Below are 18,409 nucleotides of genomic sequence, written 5' to 3'. Positions count from 1 at the left end.
TTATTGATGAATGACCAATAAAGATCCAGCACTTGAAGTTTTCCAGATCTACTTTTAGAAATTATTATTTTTTCAGTGAATTTGTAGTATACACACATTATTTAAAAAAAAAAAAAAAAGTAATCCAAGTAAGGCTCCTAACTAAAAAGACTTTTTAATTAATAAATATGCAGAATGTTGTTAATATATAGATTACGTTTTGACTAGCTTGTATTACTTTTTGCTTAGGAAATATTGAGATGGGCGGATAGCTAGCATTTCAAATATTTTAGAATGCAATATGATTTGGTCCTATATATGTAGCAAAAATAAGGAAATGTGGGACTCATGCTGTCAGCATGAGTATTGGCCCCATCCGGGCCGTCCATACTCGGCAATGGACGGCTCGAATTTCATCTCGACCGAACAAATCTCAATCGTCCAGCTGTAGTGAAATCTCAGCCATCCATTACCACGCATGGACGGTTCGAATGGGAGCCAACACCCATGCTTTCCCCCAAGGGACAGCATGGTCCTCGGGTTCTAAAATAATTTGTTCGAATGCATTATATTGTATGAATCTTATCATTAAAATATTTTAAGTACATTTGAGCTGTTGTAATCTTGTTGGATTATAGCTAAAGCCAATAAATCTGAACTTAATCAACGAATAAAGATGAGGATTACTAAGGCACCCATCTAGTTAAACAAGTGTTTGACTTCTTTTGACCATCTTCAAATTAAATTTAAGAAGCGCATAATTTTGATTAGGCATCAGTCTCTTGGAAGCAGTAGATGCGCATTCTAGGCGCTTTAATTTTATCTTTCTACACTAGGGCTGTAAATGAGCTGAAGTTGGAATAGTTTGCGAACGTACGACTCAGTTCATTTGTAATCCTAATCTGCGCATACGTGTTTGTGAACAGGTCCCATACGGAGCACAACTCTGACTTTGAAAACAGGTAATCTAAATACAGTACAAAATGTAGATATCAAGATTAAGCCCAGATGATGATTAAAAAAAAAAGGATTTAGCCCAGCACATTGAACACCCTTTTTTTTTTAAAACATCCATTGAACACCAAATCCTCTTAGGCTCGAGCGGCAAATGATTGTCGCAAGGTTTGGGTGTCAATCTCAGTAGGACGTTTTTCCCGCATTGTGATGCGCTTTCGCTCTTGCCTTTTAATCTATTGTAATCCTTGCAATTAATTAATAAATTATTTTTTACGCCGTTTAAAAAAGAAAAAGAAAAAAGAACACCCCATCCAGGCATCCACCACACAAATGAGTTATACTGATGTTCAACATTAAAGAAATAATAAATAAACTTAACATTTGTTTATTGATCAATTCTTTCACTAAATTTTTTTTAAAAAAAATTATGAAGAATTAAAAAAATTGAGTAAAAACGAAGATACAAGGAAAAAAAAAAGTCCAAATTAAACACCTCATATGATTGGATAAACCAAGTAGTATATGAGTCTTTAATGAACACCACACGAAATAATTTTGGAGCCGCCACTGAATGGGTCTCCCCGCAAGTGAGCCGTGGGATCGGACCACCATGATTAGGTGGGATCGGGTCACCATAATTAGTCGAGCTGCACATAAGCTGGCTCGGAATACACCTGATTAATCAAAAATGAAATTCTTTTTTTTTCCTTAACAAATTAAAAAATTAGGCCCCACTATATGAACGAATAGCACTGGATTCTCAAAATACCTCTGCCAATGCAACACTAGGAGAAGCCGATTGGATGAGGGTCCAATCCATGATGAAGGATGCGAATCATGCAATAATGCCCTAGGAGTAGTAGGAGAGAATCAAAACGTGATAGTCACGTGCTTTTCTTCCTTGTCAAGAAACCATAAGTAATTATCAGTTGATCAAGAAATCCAAGAACTGATCCAGTTTGAGGTCTCATTCATTCTAAAGATCGATACTTATACATATACATATACATACATATATACATATACATACATACATACATACATATATATATATATATATATATATATATATATAGAGAGAGAGAGAGAGAGAGAGAGAGAGAGAGAGAGAGAGAGAGAGAGAGAGAGAGAGAGAGAGAGAGAGCAGTATGGTGGTTTTTCCAGTTCTAAAGCTTGGAACCCTAACCCTTAGAACCCTCGCCAAACCCATCGCTAATAGGCTCAAGAAAGATGCTGGCTTGCACCCCAAGTTTCGTCAATTCATCCTCAACATTGCCCAGGTTAGTTTCTGATTTACTGGAGTACTACTACTGTTTAACATTCTACATCTCTCTGTTTATCATGAATTTACGTGCGTGCTCTAATCTTGGAGGCTGCTGCGCGCAGGCACACCATCGCTTCTCGACGACAATGCAAAGGCGGGTTTACGGACGTTCGACCGAGATTGAGATCCGCCCTCTGGACGAGGAGAGAGCTATTCAATCTGCCTCTGATATCCTTGGTGAAGTGTTTCTCTTCTCGGTGAGTGGAATTAAATGGGAAGTCAAAATTTTGAGGAGATTTTTATACACAGTCTTCTACTACAATGATGTAACGATGATTGTTTTCATCACTTTTATATGAGATTATAACACGGTTTTAAATTGAAGTATCGGAAAACGTAACGGTATACGTAATACAGCCATATTTCGTTCGATAGCGGGCCAATATCAGACCCCATCAGCCGATACATAACAACGGCATCAGAGGTTTAAGTCTTATTTAAAACCCTATATTATGAGCAACTCAGCAACATCGGTGAGTACTTTGCTCTACAGTGTTTTTTTTTTGTTGATCCGCACATTCATAAATAAATCGTCATACGGCATCTACAGATTTCAAAACAAAACCACGAAAAGGAACAACAAGAAGAGCAGGAAGGACTAATTGTAGCCTAAGACCAGGAATTTCTTCACACCGCCACTTACTCAAAGGCAGGGTCGGGACACGTGGAGTATGAATCCAGACAACAATTCCCTTCGAGAAACAAAACCCTAATCATAGTGATCAGTGCAGCATAGTGAAATCTGTCATCCCCAATACAGTAATCCAAAACCAAAACACCGGCAAAACCGCGAAACAAAAACACAAAGTGATTTTCTTTCACAGGCATGGACGCCACTCCAAAGAGCAAACTCCCGCTGGCACGCGGAGTTCTGGCCGCAGAAGGGCAACCGTTGAAAATCAACGCAGCTCCGCGGCCACGGCGGGCAGACAACCAATCAGAGGCAGCAACCAACCAAACTAGGACAAAAACTAACCAGACGCAAAGTTATTTGTCCACCACCGCACCCTCCGGATCTGGGGGAAACCCAGACCGGAAACAAAGCCGGACTGAAAAAACAGCCGGTGAAACAGAACCAAAACAAAAACCCTTCCAGAAAGGGAAAACCCTAACCCCAACACCCCATTATTACCTCGACGCCGGCCACCATTCACCGGATCTGAGAGGAAAAGGCTGATTCCAGACGAAAACAAGTCCACCGAACTCCGGCCGGAAGCCCGAGCACCGAGAAACTGAATGCCTGGAACTCAGAACCACTTGCCAAAACAGCCCAAAATAGATACACCAAACGGAAAGGAGAAGAGGAGGAGAAGGAGAGAGGGGGGAGGAGGGAGGAGGAGGCGGCAGCCCCCTCCCCCAAGCTGAAGAGATAAGGTTTTGGTCGCCTGGAGAGAGAGGGGATTTTTTAGAGAGAGAAAGGCTTGATAAATTACCCTTTTTGCTCTACAGTGTTAAAATGCAGACTTGTCGCATCATTCCTTATGGATAACTACTCATTTTTCGATTCTTTATTTTGCAATTGAAAGTAGTCTTAGAGTTGTCACATTCGAGTAATAGGATTTCCTGGGATTGTGTCAAAGATACCCTGCTGCATTTTGGCTTCAATGATGATGAGAGGGTGAATCTGGTTATGCACAGGCCCCGTTCCGCAAAGGTAATTATTTTTCGCTTCACGAGACATTCTCGTGTCATTCTTCCACAATACATCATCTTTAATTCAAAAAAATATATTTTTAAATAAGTACTTATCTTTCTTAGCGGAACGAAGGTCACTTTTATCAATATCCTCAGTTCTTTGGAATGGAGAGCAACTTCAGTGCAGGGCCCTAGGCAAGGGATCCCTGTCTTTTTGTCATGTGTATCGTATTATCCACCCTTAAAGAAAACTAAGTCCCGAATAAAAGTTGGAAAGGCCCTTAAAGGCTTCCAGAAATGGTCATAGCGAGACAGAAAACCAGCAATTGGAAAAGAGACACAGTACGACGATCAACATACAGAGAGATTCCAGGTCGAGAAGGAGAAAGCTTGCTCCTTGAGAAAAATCCTTCTTCCTTGAAGAGCCTTGGTGACGTCAATTGCATTGCGTAGGAGGTTCCATATAACACATTTGATCGATACAATCAAAACGTCACATCAACATCAGCTGAGACTCAAATGTAGTAGGCCAAATCACCATGAAGCCCTGGCTGCTTGGACAAAGGGGTTGAGTTGAATAATCCCATGATACAATGCAACTGATTCTCGACAAACTTTAGACACCACACTGTATCTCTCCGGGTTTTATTTGCACTAGTAGACAGCTAAATATTGGGCATACTTCCTAGCGAAAACTTGATTCAAGTTTACTTACAGGTCGCGGGTCTTGCTGTGATCTACGAGGTGCAAAGAAACTCAAGAGCAGAAGCTAGGAAGGAGGAACTTCGCAAGCAAGAACAAGAGGTATATACTAAATTCACTTTCATCCTAAATTACTAGCATTTTGATAAATGGTAGTAGTGTTTACCAAAAGCCCTTTTACTATTTTGGGGATTGGTTTTCGGCTATGTCCAGGCATCGAAGAAAAAAGACGAAGCGTTCGCGACAGAGGTGGAGAATTTGAAGCTGAGACTGGAAAAATTGGAGCGAAGAAGCTTCCTGGACACGTTCAAGTTCTGGAATGCGAAGGAAAAACAAGCCCTGTAACTCACGAAACCAACTCCACTCCCATCACCAAGACTGTCAACCACACTGTAATTTTAGGGTTCCTAACCACCATGAGATTTTTGAATCTGTTATTCTTTCTCAATTTTTAATACAGGAATAACTGATTTTTGTGTTCAGAAACTTTTGGGAAACGAAGAGTTATAGAATTGGAGTCTGTTCAGCCAGATTTCATAGGAGCAAATGATTCATCGGATTCTTCCTCCGAAAGTGTGATGAATGTCTAGACTTCGAGCATTTAGACATTCACACTGCCTGAGTGCCTCAGCGTTCGAAGGCCCCCAGATCCTACTCTCTTCTCTACCCAGCCATCAAGTACTCCATTAACCTCCACTCTGGCCTCTGGATCTTGGATTTGTCGAGGGAAACAGTAAACATAAAGAATTCTTCTTCAATGCATAGAGTAATCCAATGAAGTAGAATCACATACGTTTTTCTTATCTAACCCCTCTACAATCGAATATCCAAACACAGCCTAGTGGTTCTGCAAGTTCGTAGGAACACAGACAACTTATACACACACACAAATGCTGTTGACTTTATACTAGCAAGTGTAGAAGTCTAAAACCCGCAACTATTTGCTCCTTGTTTTGAGTGAATAAAGGGTTTGGAGCAGTGAATTCTGAGGATGATAGCTCGCTAGTTTAGGATTTAGGAAACAACACAAGAGAGGACACCAAAACTTTACAGATTGCTATACAAAATGCTCATACTTATTGTAGAGGGAGGACCAGCATAAGTAGCCTAGTCTCTAACGAAATAAAAAATGGAAGGTTAAAGTTTCTTCATTCTAACCGTGGACTACCAGTTTGGGAGGCTCAAGGATTTCTCTATATATTATTCAATCAACTTCCAGCACAACTTTGCCGGGAATGCGCCTTTTATCTTTGGCCTCATGAGCCTCTCTCACTTGTGTAATTGGAAATGTCTTATCCACAGGTATTTTCAACTTCCCAACCTCACAGAGCCTACGGATCTGATCCAAACCCTCAGCATCAGCCCTCATGAAAGTCCACCAATATTCTGCACCATAAATAAAAGGGATATATTTGGTAATCTGACAAGCAGAGGAAATATAGTGGCAAATAGAGAGAGACTTTCAGGAGGCATGTGGAGTTACATCCACCCTCTGGTCGGTAATGGCATTTCAATGCATGCAGACAGCGGAATAACACCTAAAGATCGAGGTGATAACGAAAACATACTTATCAGTTTCTGAAAGATGAAACCGACAAAAAAGAAACAAATGATTTCATAGACAACACAACAGAAGACAAAGTCATTTGGGCATCCAAACACCCCAAACTAAAGAATATGATTCTGTGAATTAAAAAGATCCATTACAACCAAAAAGTATCCTATGTTTTTGGTTCAAAGTTCAAACCACCATGAGGATTGTCTATCTAGTAGAACTGGAGGATGGAGTGCAAGTGGGCCACAACATATTAAGGGAAATTAGTTGCAGAGCTTATGACAAAACAAAGAGTTGACATACGAGTTACGAAACCAGTGTTGTGGGTTGCCTGGGTTTTCCAAACCAGGCACTATGACAGATATGGGGCCTGAATAAAAATCAATGCCACCCAATTTTTTGGTTAAGGCATCCTGCAACTATCTGAGAATTTGATCAAATTCTTGTTGCCGTTACTCCACAAGGCCAATGAAGAGATACTTATACAGCAAACCCATTAAATAATGTAAGGCGAAATAAGTGCAAGAACCTCCTTCCTAAATACCAGTGTGCAAGACAAACAAGACAATCTAAACAAGGGATCATATTCAACTAAATCCATTGCAATTAATCATGATTGCCATGCTCATCCAATTCCACCAAATAATGTCATAACAAGGTTCCGTACCTATTCCATGCGAGTACCGGTATTGAATCTGTTTCTTCAGCAAAATAGCAGTAGCAGTAGGGAGCCCTATAGCCAGCCCATACCTGTCAGTCAGTGATGCTGCCTCCCCCTCCATGAAAAGAGAGTCAAATTTATTTTTTGCAAAGTCAATATCGCAGCCCAGACGGAAGAAGCATCTGAAGATTCAACATTAGCGAAAAATATGTTTAAAGGATTTTATTACTCACTTGCAATGTCATGTAGTGTCCACCTCTCTTTAAAAGATTGATGCCTACTCTTTCTGTCTCTGGTATACCAATCGTGTCCAAAACAGCATCGAATTGCCGTTTTATTGCTAATTCAATGTCCTATAAATCAAGTACAGAAAAGAAAAATGTTAGCTCAATGACGCAAAATAGAAGTTTAGCGCCAAACCAAAATGTTAGAATGATACAAAGGCATGCATAATCAACAATTGGCCGTAGAACAGTACAGATCCACACTTCAGTGTGTTCATCACCTGAGTAGTATAGTCTATAGCCTGCTCAGCACCAGCTGCCAAAAGCCGGTCTATACTTTCACTTCCACACGTAGTTGACACATGGCACCCTGCAGCAACTGCAAGCTGAACTGCTGCAAAACCGACAGCTCCTCCTCCACCAACCACCAACACGCTTTGTCTGTAGAGATAAGAGTGGAAATGCAATCATGAGGAAATACATTAATACGCAACAATTTTCCATGATCTACCAAATCTATTATCTGAACTTAGGATCTCATATTCATCCTTTGGGATGACAACATGATTTACCACCAAGACAGGACAAGGCATGCAAGGGGTGGATAATAGTAACCAAAAGCACAATCATTGGTATAAAAATCTGGAGAACCATTGTAATAGATTTAGTGTCTTCTAATTCTCTCTGCATAGTGGAGAAACCTGTTAGTCTGACAAGATAGGTCACCATCAATGATATCCCAAAAGGATATGTATTTTAACGGTTAACAAATATGAGAAAAAGTCGTTCATTTGGCTCCAAACAAACTGGGACAATAAGCTTACTCTATGCCAAAAACTTTAAATGTCTATCTGCATGACTCTTCAAAGATATGAAGATGACTTCAAGGAATTCAAGGACTCCAAGATAGGTAATGGAATGTCTTCCCAAATGCTGAGGGGTAAACCAACACGAAATGGAACATCTGAATCCCCTTAAGTTGTCTCTCTTTCATTTTTTGGGATAAATATGTCTGAATTCCTTTAAAATAATTGACACAACTTAGAGAAGTGGGACATAATTGCTGAAATGTATACACTTCACGTATTTCACAAGTTTAAGACACCTCCCTCAAAAACAAAATTGTACTTCAGGATTACAAGCATACCCTTCAGATATCCTAGCAGTACTTTTTAAAGCTCTCCAGGCAGTCAAGGCAGCAAAAGGAATGGCACTTGCTTCCTGCATCGCCCAAATATTATAATCAAAGTCTATGAAATTGTATTTCATAGTCGAACGCATACAAGTAACTTACAAGAAGAGAATTTTAGGCTGAACCAGTATATAATTTTTACGGAACTAGAACATAAAAGTAGGTGAAAAAGGACAGGAAGTTGAATTTTACAGTGTTCTAAAACAAGGTATTCCTCGCCGAGTAGTCGCTCCAAGGTGCCTGGCTGAGGGGACTAATCCCTACTCGGTGGGCATTTACTCGCCGACTACTCGCTCCAAGGTGCCTGGCCGAGCAACTACCGAGTAGCGAGTTTTAGAACACTGGAATTTTATAAACGTGTTGTTGGGTATGCCACTGCAGAAACTGAAAGTATGCACTAGCTACAAATTAGTGTGCATCCAGTTAAGAGACAAAATCAAATAATCTCAATACAAAAACCAATGGCTCACATGAACATGTTTAGGAAATTGTTCTGCACTCCTATTCACAAAATACTCTGGAACGTACCACGTGTGAGATTGACACTGGTTTTGAAGTAAGTTCGTCTTCTGAAAGAATTGCATAGTCTGTATAAGTACCCCTCACAGCCGTTGGATGCAGTGCACCAAACACTTCCTGCCCTACAGTGAGCGATCGTACCGAAGCTCCAATGGCCGCAACTTCACCACTAACATCACGGCCCAAAATGATGGGCAAAAGAGGCTCAAATAAAGAACGACCATAGCCTGATCGCATCTGGAAATATTAAAATTTGTGGCTTCAATAAATACAAACACTAATACACTAGTCATTTACCAAATCAATATATTTACTTCACCCACCATAAAGAGCAATGACTGCCAATCATAGCCATGCCCCGATACTTTGGCTTTCCCCATGTATAACCTTCCCAAACATATTATTGATATAATGTCCAGATGCTTACATTCTTCTGCTATTTGGTTACACCAACTAATACCAAAATAAGTTGTAGCATGGTTAGGTCAATGATCAAATCTCAAACATGACTAGTCTCCATCTTTATCACCCAACAGGTGAAGGATGTCAGCGCAGTTCTCTAAGTTATATATAAAGAGCAGGTCTCATAGTGATAGCATCTTCCAGTCCAACCCAGCAAACATGAACTGACCTATGTCTCACTGACCCCTACACCCTAATCGCCTGTTGCCAAAATGTGCAAAGTATAAAGCATTAAAAATAGTTGTTGAAATGCATTCTAATAGAGGGTTAACGACATTCTTCCACCTAAAACATTCAGCAGCTAACAAAGATATTACTCCTATATCTCACAATTTTTATGTTGTCCCATAATCACAGGGCATGCAAAAGGTCCAATCGTAAATGCATAAGCGATTTCATTGGAGCCAATGAGAAATCGCACAACTTAGCTTCGCACACTACTTATCTCAGCTAGCTGTACAAGTTCCGCACAATTATTTTTTAAGTTATCTGAGAAAATAGTAATTAATTTGAAAAACGATCGAAAGTAGTAGTAGTAATTAATTTGATTGCGAACACTGAGAAACTTACTCGCGTATCGAGAGGATTAACGGACACAGCGCGAGCGCGGACGAGGACCTCGCTGGGCTTAAGATCAGGAACGCTGGCGTCATCACGTAGCTCGAGAAACTCGGGCCCACCGAACCGTGGCAAAACCACGGCTCTGCAACTCGTAACGATGTGCCTAAACCCTAGCCTATTCAAATTCGACGACGGCGAGTACCACTCCGAATCGGCACCTCCAACCGCCGCATTTCTTCGTAATCCACCGTATCTCGATAACAAGCGCATCTTGTAATAGTAAGCACGATCACAAGAGCTATATAAGGTATGTATCAGAAGTTTTAGAATGCAAGCAGAAAAGTGAGTCGTTAGGGGTGAGCGAGTTGGAAGGGGAGAAATGTCGAAAATGGAGAGAGAGAGAGAGAGAGAGAGAGAGAGAGGACGTGTTTGTGATTTTATCCGCAGGAGAAGGGTTCAGTGTTGAGGTGTGAACGTGTCACAGTGTCGATTAAGTTCTGAATAATTGTAAAACTGTTTATCGTGTTTGGTTCGTTGCCGAGCAATCTCAAACAAGTTTCAATCGAGTTAATTTTACTTATTTTAAAATTTTTATGCATTATTAATAAGAAATTGATTTTAGCACTCCAAAACGACTATCTAAGCAGTTTAGTTTTCATCAATTTTTAGAATGCCAAAATCTTCTTGATAATAGGCCGAAAGAGTTGCAACGTGTTCAAGCTTTAATCGAAAAATTAACAATCTTCGAATGAAAGTGTTCGCGCTTATCAATCTTCTAAACCAATCTTGAACGAGCTTTCAAAAAAATAAATACGAACTCAAACTCAAATAGCTTGTTCCGTTTACCAATTCTAAAACTAAGCACATGAGCAGCGGTCACATTCTTTTCCCTTGTAAATTAGCACTGACATTAAACTAGTCCATAGTTATCACATAACACTTGTGTGGAATTCCGAGGTGGGTCTTACACAATTCGGTATACACGATCATAGTTTTAGTGCTTCCTTTTACCACGCAAATCTCTCCCCTAGCCCATGATCCAAACATACGATCATAGTTTTAGTGCTTCCTTTTACCACGCAAATCTCTCCCCTAGCCCATGATCCAAACATAGTGGCAAAGATAGTGGCTGCCGGTATAATTAGGGTTTTGTGGGATGGTTTGGGTAGGCCGATTCAGGCTTGGGCTGGATTTGGGTTTGGGTTTTCTTTGTTTAATTTGGGTATTGGTTGTTCTTTATTATTTCTTCTGTTGTGGACCCTGGTGGACCTTTGGATGTTATGGGCTATGCCCTTATGGTGTATTATCCAACTATTTGTTGGATCCCCTTTTCCTTTCCCCTTTTATTAATAAAATTCATCTTTTGCCGATAAAAAAAAAAAAAGAAATCATTTACATTGATGAAAAATATTTAACAAGATTTGCTTTTTGGTTCTATCCAAGCATTAACGTGGAAGGCCCAAGGCCGAAAGCCCTACAAAACAATCCGAAAGACACAAGCAATCTCAAACTACGGAATTCTGAGATCATCAGGACACAAGCAATCTCAAACTACGGACTCCTATCCTTGTGGCGTATTTTGACCAGAGTCGCTGGTGATGGTGCTTGTGGCTGCACCACTTGTCAAAGCAACATTCGGTGGTGGGGCTATTGGAGTTCCCACATTACCCGCAGTGCTAATCTCAGAACTTTTGGGTGGTAGAACTTTTGTTTCTGCAGATACAGTTGCATTAGCCTGAGGAGCAGGGGCAACCACCTCTACTTTTGGCTGTTTCTGCGTTGTTTCAGTAGGCGGATACACTCGCAAAGAGTTGGCTGTATGAGGACCAGATGTCTTCTTTTGCTGGTTCACGGACCCAGAATCGTTCACAGCATGAAGTTGCTGCAGCCTGTAATCTGTTTCAGGTCTCCGGCAAACCTTTCTCAGAGGCACGATTTCCTGGACCACAAAAATTAAGAACAAAATAGGCATTATCGAACATGAAGTTCATGAACATAATCACCTTGAACTGCAGTGAATAGAATTGGTTTAAAGTTTAAACACCACACTAGCATGTGCTTCAATGGGCGCATGCAGCATTAGATGCAAAACTGCAAGGATATTAAGTTAATGTGCAAAAAGAAACCAAACTCAATACTGTCAACAGCTAACAATGAGAATTTGCAAAATGCTGTCCCAAGGAATAAGGAACAAATCCCATTTCAAGTTGGAATCAGGAACAATAACACCTCCCTAGCATGAAAAGCTAAGCAACCCCATCATTTTCTGCACTTCTGATAATTTTGGCTGAAGTAAGTTCCTCGTAGAAAGCTCATGGTTCTGTCAGTTCAACTAATGGAGGGAGTGCTGATTTTGGCTGAAGTTTGCTTCCTGGGAGACCCAACTTCACTAAATTTGAAGAGACAACATGAATAGAAGTTTTGCCCATGACATTTACCCATGACAACATAAGTCAACTGTGCGTGTTACTGCTTGAAACTATTAGCAAACTTAGCGTTCTTTTAGAAGTATCCTCCACTCCAATAAACGAACCCTAAAACTTTCCATTCAGTTAACAAGTTCATGGGGGGGAAAAAGAGGAATAGAGGAAAAGCTGGTAACAGGTGCTCCAATTCCACCAAACAATAGCAACAAAAATGAGCAACAAATGCCACCATCAAATTAGCTGGGTGAAGTGCCCTTATATTGTACTCGCACCACAAAACAATGTGAAGTTTGCGACATAGGTTACCTTGAAAAAAGAGTGAAAAGGGTGAAAAGGAAGGACGATGAAAAGATGAGTTAAAACATAAAAAACACAGAAGAAACATATTAAAAAACGTACCTCAGACTAATCATAATTACCAAACCCATACAGAAGGGAAAACGAAAGGAAAGGAGGACATAGATGATAGAATTGAACCAAAAAAAGTCCAGGTCAAGAACATACTAAATTCCATACCTCAGACTGGTCATGATCATAGCGCACCAGGAACCTACAGCGGCAACCTCTTACATCATGCCTCCGTCGCTGTGCATCAAGAACGTGGGCATCAAAGTAAAGAGCTTGCTCTTTCCCTTCCTGAAAAGGTTACGTAAAGCCTTCAGAAGAGGATTACGAAGATCAAAACTCCATCATCTCTTAGAGTCAAGATGTAGGGGTATTCTATGTGACAATTCTAAGAAGACAAATGACACCTGAAAACAGAGTATCAGGTCTCCTGGAAGGACTGCAACACATTCTGAGGATTCACATGGAAGAGACCGTTGTCTGACATGCTTGCGAACATTAACCCATTCATCTTCCTCAGGTCCAAAACCAGCGAACCGAACCTTAACATCCTGAAATGGCCAGCAGTGTTGAAAACATCATGCGGATACAAAAGGCTGACAGTCAAGAAAGAAGAAGTTCCCAAGACAAAGAGCACTTTGTAAAGAAACTGTAGTTCTTAACTTCTAGCAAGTGTTCCAGGTAAAGGATTTCTGGAGTTCAAGAGTTGGTTGCAGGTATTGCCCATCAACACTGCACCATTTGAAAACATGTCTGCTTATTTGGAATAATGCAGCCTAAGCTGATGGGGTGTCCCTGAGGGATTGCAACCATTTCAGGAATTAACAAACTTTATGTACCATACCCTAACTTCCTAAAATGAGGGCAGTTTCACTCCATGCATTGAATACAATATATCAGGTGGAACCTGATAGTTCGGTACTTCGGTTCCAACAAGAAGTGTGCCATTTAAGGAAATGGCCACATAGTGTCCACTTGGTGTAGCTCTTCACCATACTTGTACATGAGTATAAGCACACTTCCCTCCTTGCATTGTACAATATCGGCCTACAAAAGGTGGAACCAGATGGTTCATGAAGGGTATAACAAGAAGTGTGCCATTGATTGAGATGCACACGAAGTGTATTTCGGTGTAGTTTTCGTACTTGGTCTCTCTCTTTTTCTTCACATACTTGCACAGAATCTGTTATACATCCTTAAAACATTACATAATGTGTTGTAACACGTGCCCCAAATAAACAATGAGAGCACTCCTCATGATGATTGAATCAAACACATGATTAGCACAATCTCATTCTTCCTTGTTAGTTGTTACAAATTATATTATCGCATGAAGGAGAAATCAACATCAAGAATTACCGGCTCCCCCGTTTCGAGAGATCGATGAGATATAAACATTGCAACATCATACCTGAGGAAGGCAAAACAACAATAATAACGTGATTAAATAACCATTAGCTGTTATCAGAAAGGAACATCAAATAATCAGCACCCATAAGTTATAAAAACACAAGACCAGAGATGCTAACCATGCACCATCCCTGGCAGATTTAGCTTCAAACTCCATCTGAGAATTATCGGAAACAGTTCTTCCTGCACTTTGGACTGCTGAAAAAGATAATGACAGCAAAACCAAATTCAAGTAAGATTACAAAGCTGAAAAATAACAAAAACAGTAAAGAAAGAAAATAAGTCTTCTGAAAGTAATACTAGGAATCAGAAGTTGGTAAGAGCAACAGGACGAGCAGGCTGCCTCACAGGACTGTACTTCAGGCAGAATGCTTTTACACCGAGTAAGTGGACCCATACGGCCATACCAATAAACCGTTCATACATATAGTCTATTGACTCTATTCCTAATTGTTTTGGCACAAAAAATGACGGAACCAGAGAGGCTGGCTGCAAAAGAGTCACCAACTTGCAAGTCTCATCCCAAAAATTTAACTCTCATCATTTTAAAAAAAAATGGCCAATCCATTGAAAGAGAGCCGTTACAACCAGCATTTCATTCAAGAACCACAGAAATTTTGGGAGTTCTTACATACTCACCCTGTGCTTCATCACCGCAACCTTAAACACAGCAACTACTAGCTGCTTCACGTTTGATTTCTCAACTAATTAGACCTCACTATTCTTATAATTCCAACAAGTACAGGAATCTAATATGAAAAAAAAAAATGGACCTTACACATCAAACCCCGTGGTTAGACCCCTTGGGTTGTGGGGAACGCATCCAACCCTTGGGTTTAAAACGCATTTTCCCCTTTCTATTATCAAAATTATTAACCGCAATCATATAATTGGATAGGCAACAGAGAGACAACTCATCCATTTCAAACCAATGAAAGGTGTGATACTACTGGCATTTACACTGATACAGAATCCCACAGGCTATCAAGGATGGAAAGAAGGGTCTACCATCTAGAATTATAGAACCATCAATTCCAGATACAAACTGGAAAGGTGCTCACTAGGCAAGTGTGCTACAAAGGAAGCTGGAAGAGTTATAATTATACCAGACGGAACAGTTGCAGATTGAGGAGCTTGAGAAACATTTCTCACAACACTTGAATCCTCCCGAGGCATAGGCGATATGCTTAGCTTCCCAGGAGCCTTAGCTGTTTTTGCCCTGATAGCATACCGCCTATTCTGGAACCAATTCCACACCTAGTCAAAGCATCTAAATTAGCAAAAGGCTCTCTGTGAGTCATGAAACATACAGGAAGGGACAGTGTATTACTTGTTTCATTTGAACTAGAATCTTTCCTGACCGTTCTGCCGACTTACTGTAACCAAAGACAACCATGTCAGACCTGACAAATTAAACTGGTAAAAAGCAAGCAAGAATTTTCCCAGTATGTGAGTTACTGAATTAATAGCACTAACAACATGCCTGAACTTCTCAGCAAGAGCTTCAAGAAGTTCACGTGTTGGCATCTGAGCATTGTGTTCTTGGAGAATCGATTCCATCTCCGCAACCTTAAGAAACAAACAACATGAATTAAGTCATTGACATTGTTCAAAAGTATCTGAAACCCTGAAAATATAACAATCATAAACAATAATATTTTCAACTAAGTCATATTATATATTATAGAAGCATTAACATATGCTATACACAAATGGCAAACTGATGTTTGCATTGAACATCAGACCTAGTGTCGTTGAACGTTAATATGCTTCATACAACTGCAGAGACCTTCCTTGCAGAACCAAAAGAATGAAGCCAAAAGACCCAAACATCCAAACCTAACCACCTAATAATCCTATCAACTTGGAAGTTCCACAATCAAAGACCATAATTCTAAGATGAAAGATGCAAAGAAACAACTATCAGGCAATCTTATTTATGACTGGAATCTTGAAATATAATCGGACACACTTTCACTTGAATCAATTCATCACAGAGTTAGGTAATTATTAATGAAACCACTAAAAAAATCCAACTATTTTACCTTCTCGAAGTTTCATACATGAAATTACTACCCAACCTCTAATCAGGAGAAATTAGATCTCCTTTTTTCAAGCTTGCAAAATTTTGAATCAACTCATTTAGAAGGTCACAGCATCACGTATACATTTACAGTGGTGCATCTAGATATCAACGCATATATGTAGAGGTGTCAAACGGGTAGTGCTGACACGGCACGGCACATTTAAATGTGGAACCGCACGGAAGTGGGCCAGTCACAGCACAGTCGCCTGGCACGGGCACACCACGAAAGTCACAGCACGGCACGGCACATTTCTAGACAGGACGAGGGACACGGCAAATACTAAATTGTTAGTTGTTACACAATTTTTCTTTCTGGCAAAACTCAGTTGGAGATGAGACGGCACGATACAATTGAAAACCGACACGGCATGATTAAGTAAATGCGCCAACCCGGCATGATTATTCGATAGGTAAACGTAATAATCGTGCCAGCATGGCACGAATTACGGTTGGCACGAAGCTAAATGGGCCGGATCCCATTTGACACCTATATATATACTCCCTCCGTCCCATAATATTTGTCCGATCCACAAAACAAGGACTATAAAATAATGTATTTCTTTCAAGAAAAAATTCAAATTTTTTTCATAAGTTAAAAGAACTCGTCAAGATCTTTGTTGAATTTTTTTCCAACTTTTCTTACAAAAATTGTATTATTTTTACGTCTCCGTTTTGCAGACCGGACAAATATTATGGGACGGAGTGAGTGTGTGTGTGTATATATATATATATATATGTGTGTGTGTGTGTGTGTGTGTGTGTGTCTCTGAGATGGAGCAAAATGTTAATTTTGTCCGATAACTCAGTCCGAGCTAGCTCACGCGCGCCCCGACTAATCTGGTGGACCAATCTTACGATCCAATAGCAGGACCTAAGTAAAGCCGGAACAAAGCACAATACAATACAGAAGACACAATGTTAGCGCGAGAATTTGAGGGGTTTGGTTGCAACTGTTTGAAGAAAAAAAACCACACAAATCTTTGCTAAAATTAGGGTGTGGGTTATGAAATATAACAACCAAAATAAAATTGAATTAAAGAGAGTTTGAATGGTGACCTGGTGAGTATTCAGAGAGAGAGGGAGAGAGGAGCGTAGAGGAAATAGAAACCTCGGTTTGGTTGAAGCGGAAGGTGGGGTTTCCATTACTCGGTGGTCTCCCCATGGCGTCCTCTTCCGAGAGTTGCAATCCACTCCAACACAGGGACAGAGACGCACACACAGATATGGAGGTTTGGGAAAAGAAACACACTCGCGCAGAGAGAGAGAGAGAGAGATGGAGGTTGGGCCGTTGGGGTTGGGGAAAGGAACGGTTTTCTGATACAGAAATGCTATACATAAACTGTGTCGTTACACTGCACCATTTACTGCAATTTTTTGTGGGGCCTTCTGAATGTCAGAAAAATACGAAAAACTCTATTTGAAATCTAAGAAAAGAAAGAAAAATTAAAAAAAATTCCTTATATTATTTGGTTGAAAGAGAAAATTATTTGATTGGAAGAGAAAAAGAGAAGAAAATAAAAAAATTTAAGTTTAATGAATAGTCCATTTTTCTCTCATTTCCCTTCTTTTTTTTCTTTTCATTTCCTTTCCTTCAGTTCCAAACGGAGCCTTAGGGGTCCAATCTTCACTATTCCAAAAAATCCCTTGGCACAGAAATTTTCGACACAGAAGATCCTACCTCATATTCTAGGAGTGTTTCCATATGTAGTAGTTAGTAATATTTTACATATTTTAGTATGCGATTTGTTTTCAAAAAAATTTAAGATTAATTATTTGTTTGGATAAGTGAAATCAGAAAAATAAAAAGAATACCGTCCAAATTGAAACCAAGCTTGTCAAGTTGGTTGACTCATTTCTCTCCCCAGTAATGACCTGAGTTTGAGTGCCACGGCGGGCAGGTTTGGGATTTCAAGCTATGGATAGCCTCTGAAACCCCCGTTGACTAACATACTAACCCCTACTAATGTATACCGTATGAAAAAAAAAATTATTGAAAAAGGTTTTAAAATTCAAAAGAACGGCAAAAAAACTGCATTTTCCGAAAACTTCAGTAATTGCAATGCGTTTTTACACATGGAAGGAACACAGCAGCAAATGAGATACAATGTTCGAACAAAGGAGATTGACAAATGGGGAACCTGTTATAAAAATGGAGTGTTGGTTTTCAGCTCTGGGAAAAATAGAATACCTATTTGGTTTGAGAATTTTAAACCACCAATTAATTTTGCAAAGATAGCTTACTGAAACAGGCACTTTAAAATATAGGTACCAAACAGTTTTATTAAAAAAAAAAAAAAAAAAACAGTATAGGTTCCAAAGATGAATATATTCTTATCGGGTTTTTTTTTTTTTGGAGGGGGGGTCATACGTC

The 18,409-nt window shown here is 39.8% G+C and overlaps 3 protein-coding genes across 4 annotated transcripts; 1 reads left to right on the top strand and 2 right to left on the bottom strand.

The window, feature by feature from the left end:
* Nucleotides 1-2,029: 2,029 nt before the first annotated feature.
* Nucleotides 2,030-5,332, top strand: LOC131331560 (OPA3-like protein). The gene is made up of 4 exons (XM_058365589.1): nt 2,030-2,216; nt 2,323-2,457; nt 4,613-4,699; nt 4,811-5,332. Exons 1-4 carry the CDS (start codon nt 2,085-2,087, stop codon nt 4,940-4,942), a joined length of 486 nt encoding a protein of 161 aa, XP_058221572.1. The 5' UTR covers nt 2,030-2,084; the 3' UTR covers nt 4,943-5,332.
* A 138-nt stretch (nt 5,333-5,470) lies between these two features.
* LOC131331559 (uncharacterized) lies at nt 5,471-10,230 on the bottom strand. Its single transcript, XM_058365588.1, has 7 exons — nt 9,781-10,230; nt 8,758-8,985; nt 8,185-8,258; nt 7,319-7,478; nt 7,047-7,166; nt 6,820-6,928; nt 5,471-5,983 (listed from the first exon to the last, which is right to left on the bottom strand). The coding sequence occupies exons 1-7, from the start codon at nt 10,039-10,041 to the stop codon at nt 5,802-5,804; spliced, it is 1,134 nt and encodes a 377-aa protein (XP_058221571.1). The 5' UTR covers nt 10,042-10,230; the 3' UTR covers nt 5,471-5,801.
* A 902-nt stretch (nt 10,231-11,132) lies between these two features.
* LOC131331558 (protein SAWADEE HOMEODOMAIN HOMOLOG 2-like) lies at nt 11,133-17,352 on the bottom strand. Of its 2 annotated transcripts, none has more exons than XM_058365586.1 (9): nt 17,147-17,352; nt 15,432-15,521; nt 15,283-15,324; nt 15,059-15,209; nt 14,072-14,150; nt 13,902-13,953; nt 12,950-13,093; nt 12,714-12,833; nt 11,133-11,710 (listed from the first exon to the last, which is right to left on the bottom strand). In XM_058365586.1, the coding sequence occupies exons 1-9, from the start codon at nt 17,198-17,200 to the stop codon at nt 11,333-11,335; spliced, it is 1,110 nt and encodes a 369-aa protein (XP_058221569.1). In that variant the 5' UTR covers nt 17,201-17,352; the 3' UTR covers nt 11,133-11,332. The 2 variants fall into 2 exon arrangements, with proteins under 2 accessions (XP_058221569.1, XP_058221570.1); XM_058365587.1 differs by having other exon boundaries at nt 14,072-14,147.
* Between the last annotated feature and the right edge of the window lie 1,057 nt (nt 17,353-18,409).

The sequence above is a fragment of the Rhododendron vialii genome, chromosome 6a, assembly GCF_030253575.1.
Source record: "Rhododendron vialii isolate Sample 1 chromosome 6a, ASM3025357v1".
NCBI classification, from domain to species: Eukaryota; Viridiplantae; Streptophyta; class Magnoliopsida; order Ericales; family Ericaceae; genus Rhododendron; species Rhododendron vialii.
The sequence above is the reverse complement of the archived record's forward strand: the minus strand, read 5'-3'. Positions and strand labels throughout refer to the sequence as shown.

What these genes read in the sequence shown, in the direction of transcription:
- LOC131331559 (XM_058365588.1), bottom strand. Translation starts at nt 10,041, where the DNA reads ATGCGCTTGTTATCGAGATACGGTGGATTACGAAGAAATGCGGCGGTT. An exon ending in CAGTGTCAATCTCACACGTG is followed by an intron (nt 8,259 to 8,757) that starts GTACGTTCCAGA and finishes TGGGCGATGCAG; the next exon opens with GAAGCAAGTGCCATTCCTTT. An exon ending in GACACTACATGACATTGCAA is followed by an intron (nt 6,929 to 7,046) that starts GTGAGTAATAAA and finishes CTTTTCATGGAG; the next exon opens with GGGGAGGCAGCATCACTGAC.
- LOC131331560 (XM_058365589.1), top strand. Translation starts at nt 2,085, where the DNA reads ATGGTGGTTTTTCCAGTTCTAAAGCTTGGAACCCTAACCCTTAGAACC. An exon ending in GTGAAGTGTTTCTCTTCTCG is followed by an intron (nt 2,458 to 4,612) that starts GTGAGTGGAATT and finishes GTTTACTTACAG; the next exon opens with GTCGCGGGTCTTGCTGTGAT. An exon ending in TTCGCAAGCAAGAACAAGAG is followed by an intron (nt 4,700 to 4,810) that starts GTATATACTAAA and finishes GGCTATGTCCAG; the next exon opens with GCATCGAAGAAAAAAGACGA.
- LOC131331558 (XM_058365586.1), bottom strand. Translation starts at nt 17,200, where the DNA reads ATGGGGAGACCACCGAGTAATGGAAACCCCACCTTCCGCTTCAACCAA. An exon ending in TTGCTGAGAAGTTCAGGCAT is followed by an intron (nt 15,325 to 15,431) that starts GTTGTTAGTGCT and finishes GGTTACAGTAAG; the next exon opens with TCGGCAGAACGGTCAGGAAA. An exon ending in ATGATCATGACCAGTCTGAG is followed by an intron (nt 11,711 to 12,713) that starts GTATGGAATTTA and finishes TTTGTGGTCCAG; the next exon opens with GAAATCGTGCCTCTGAGAAA.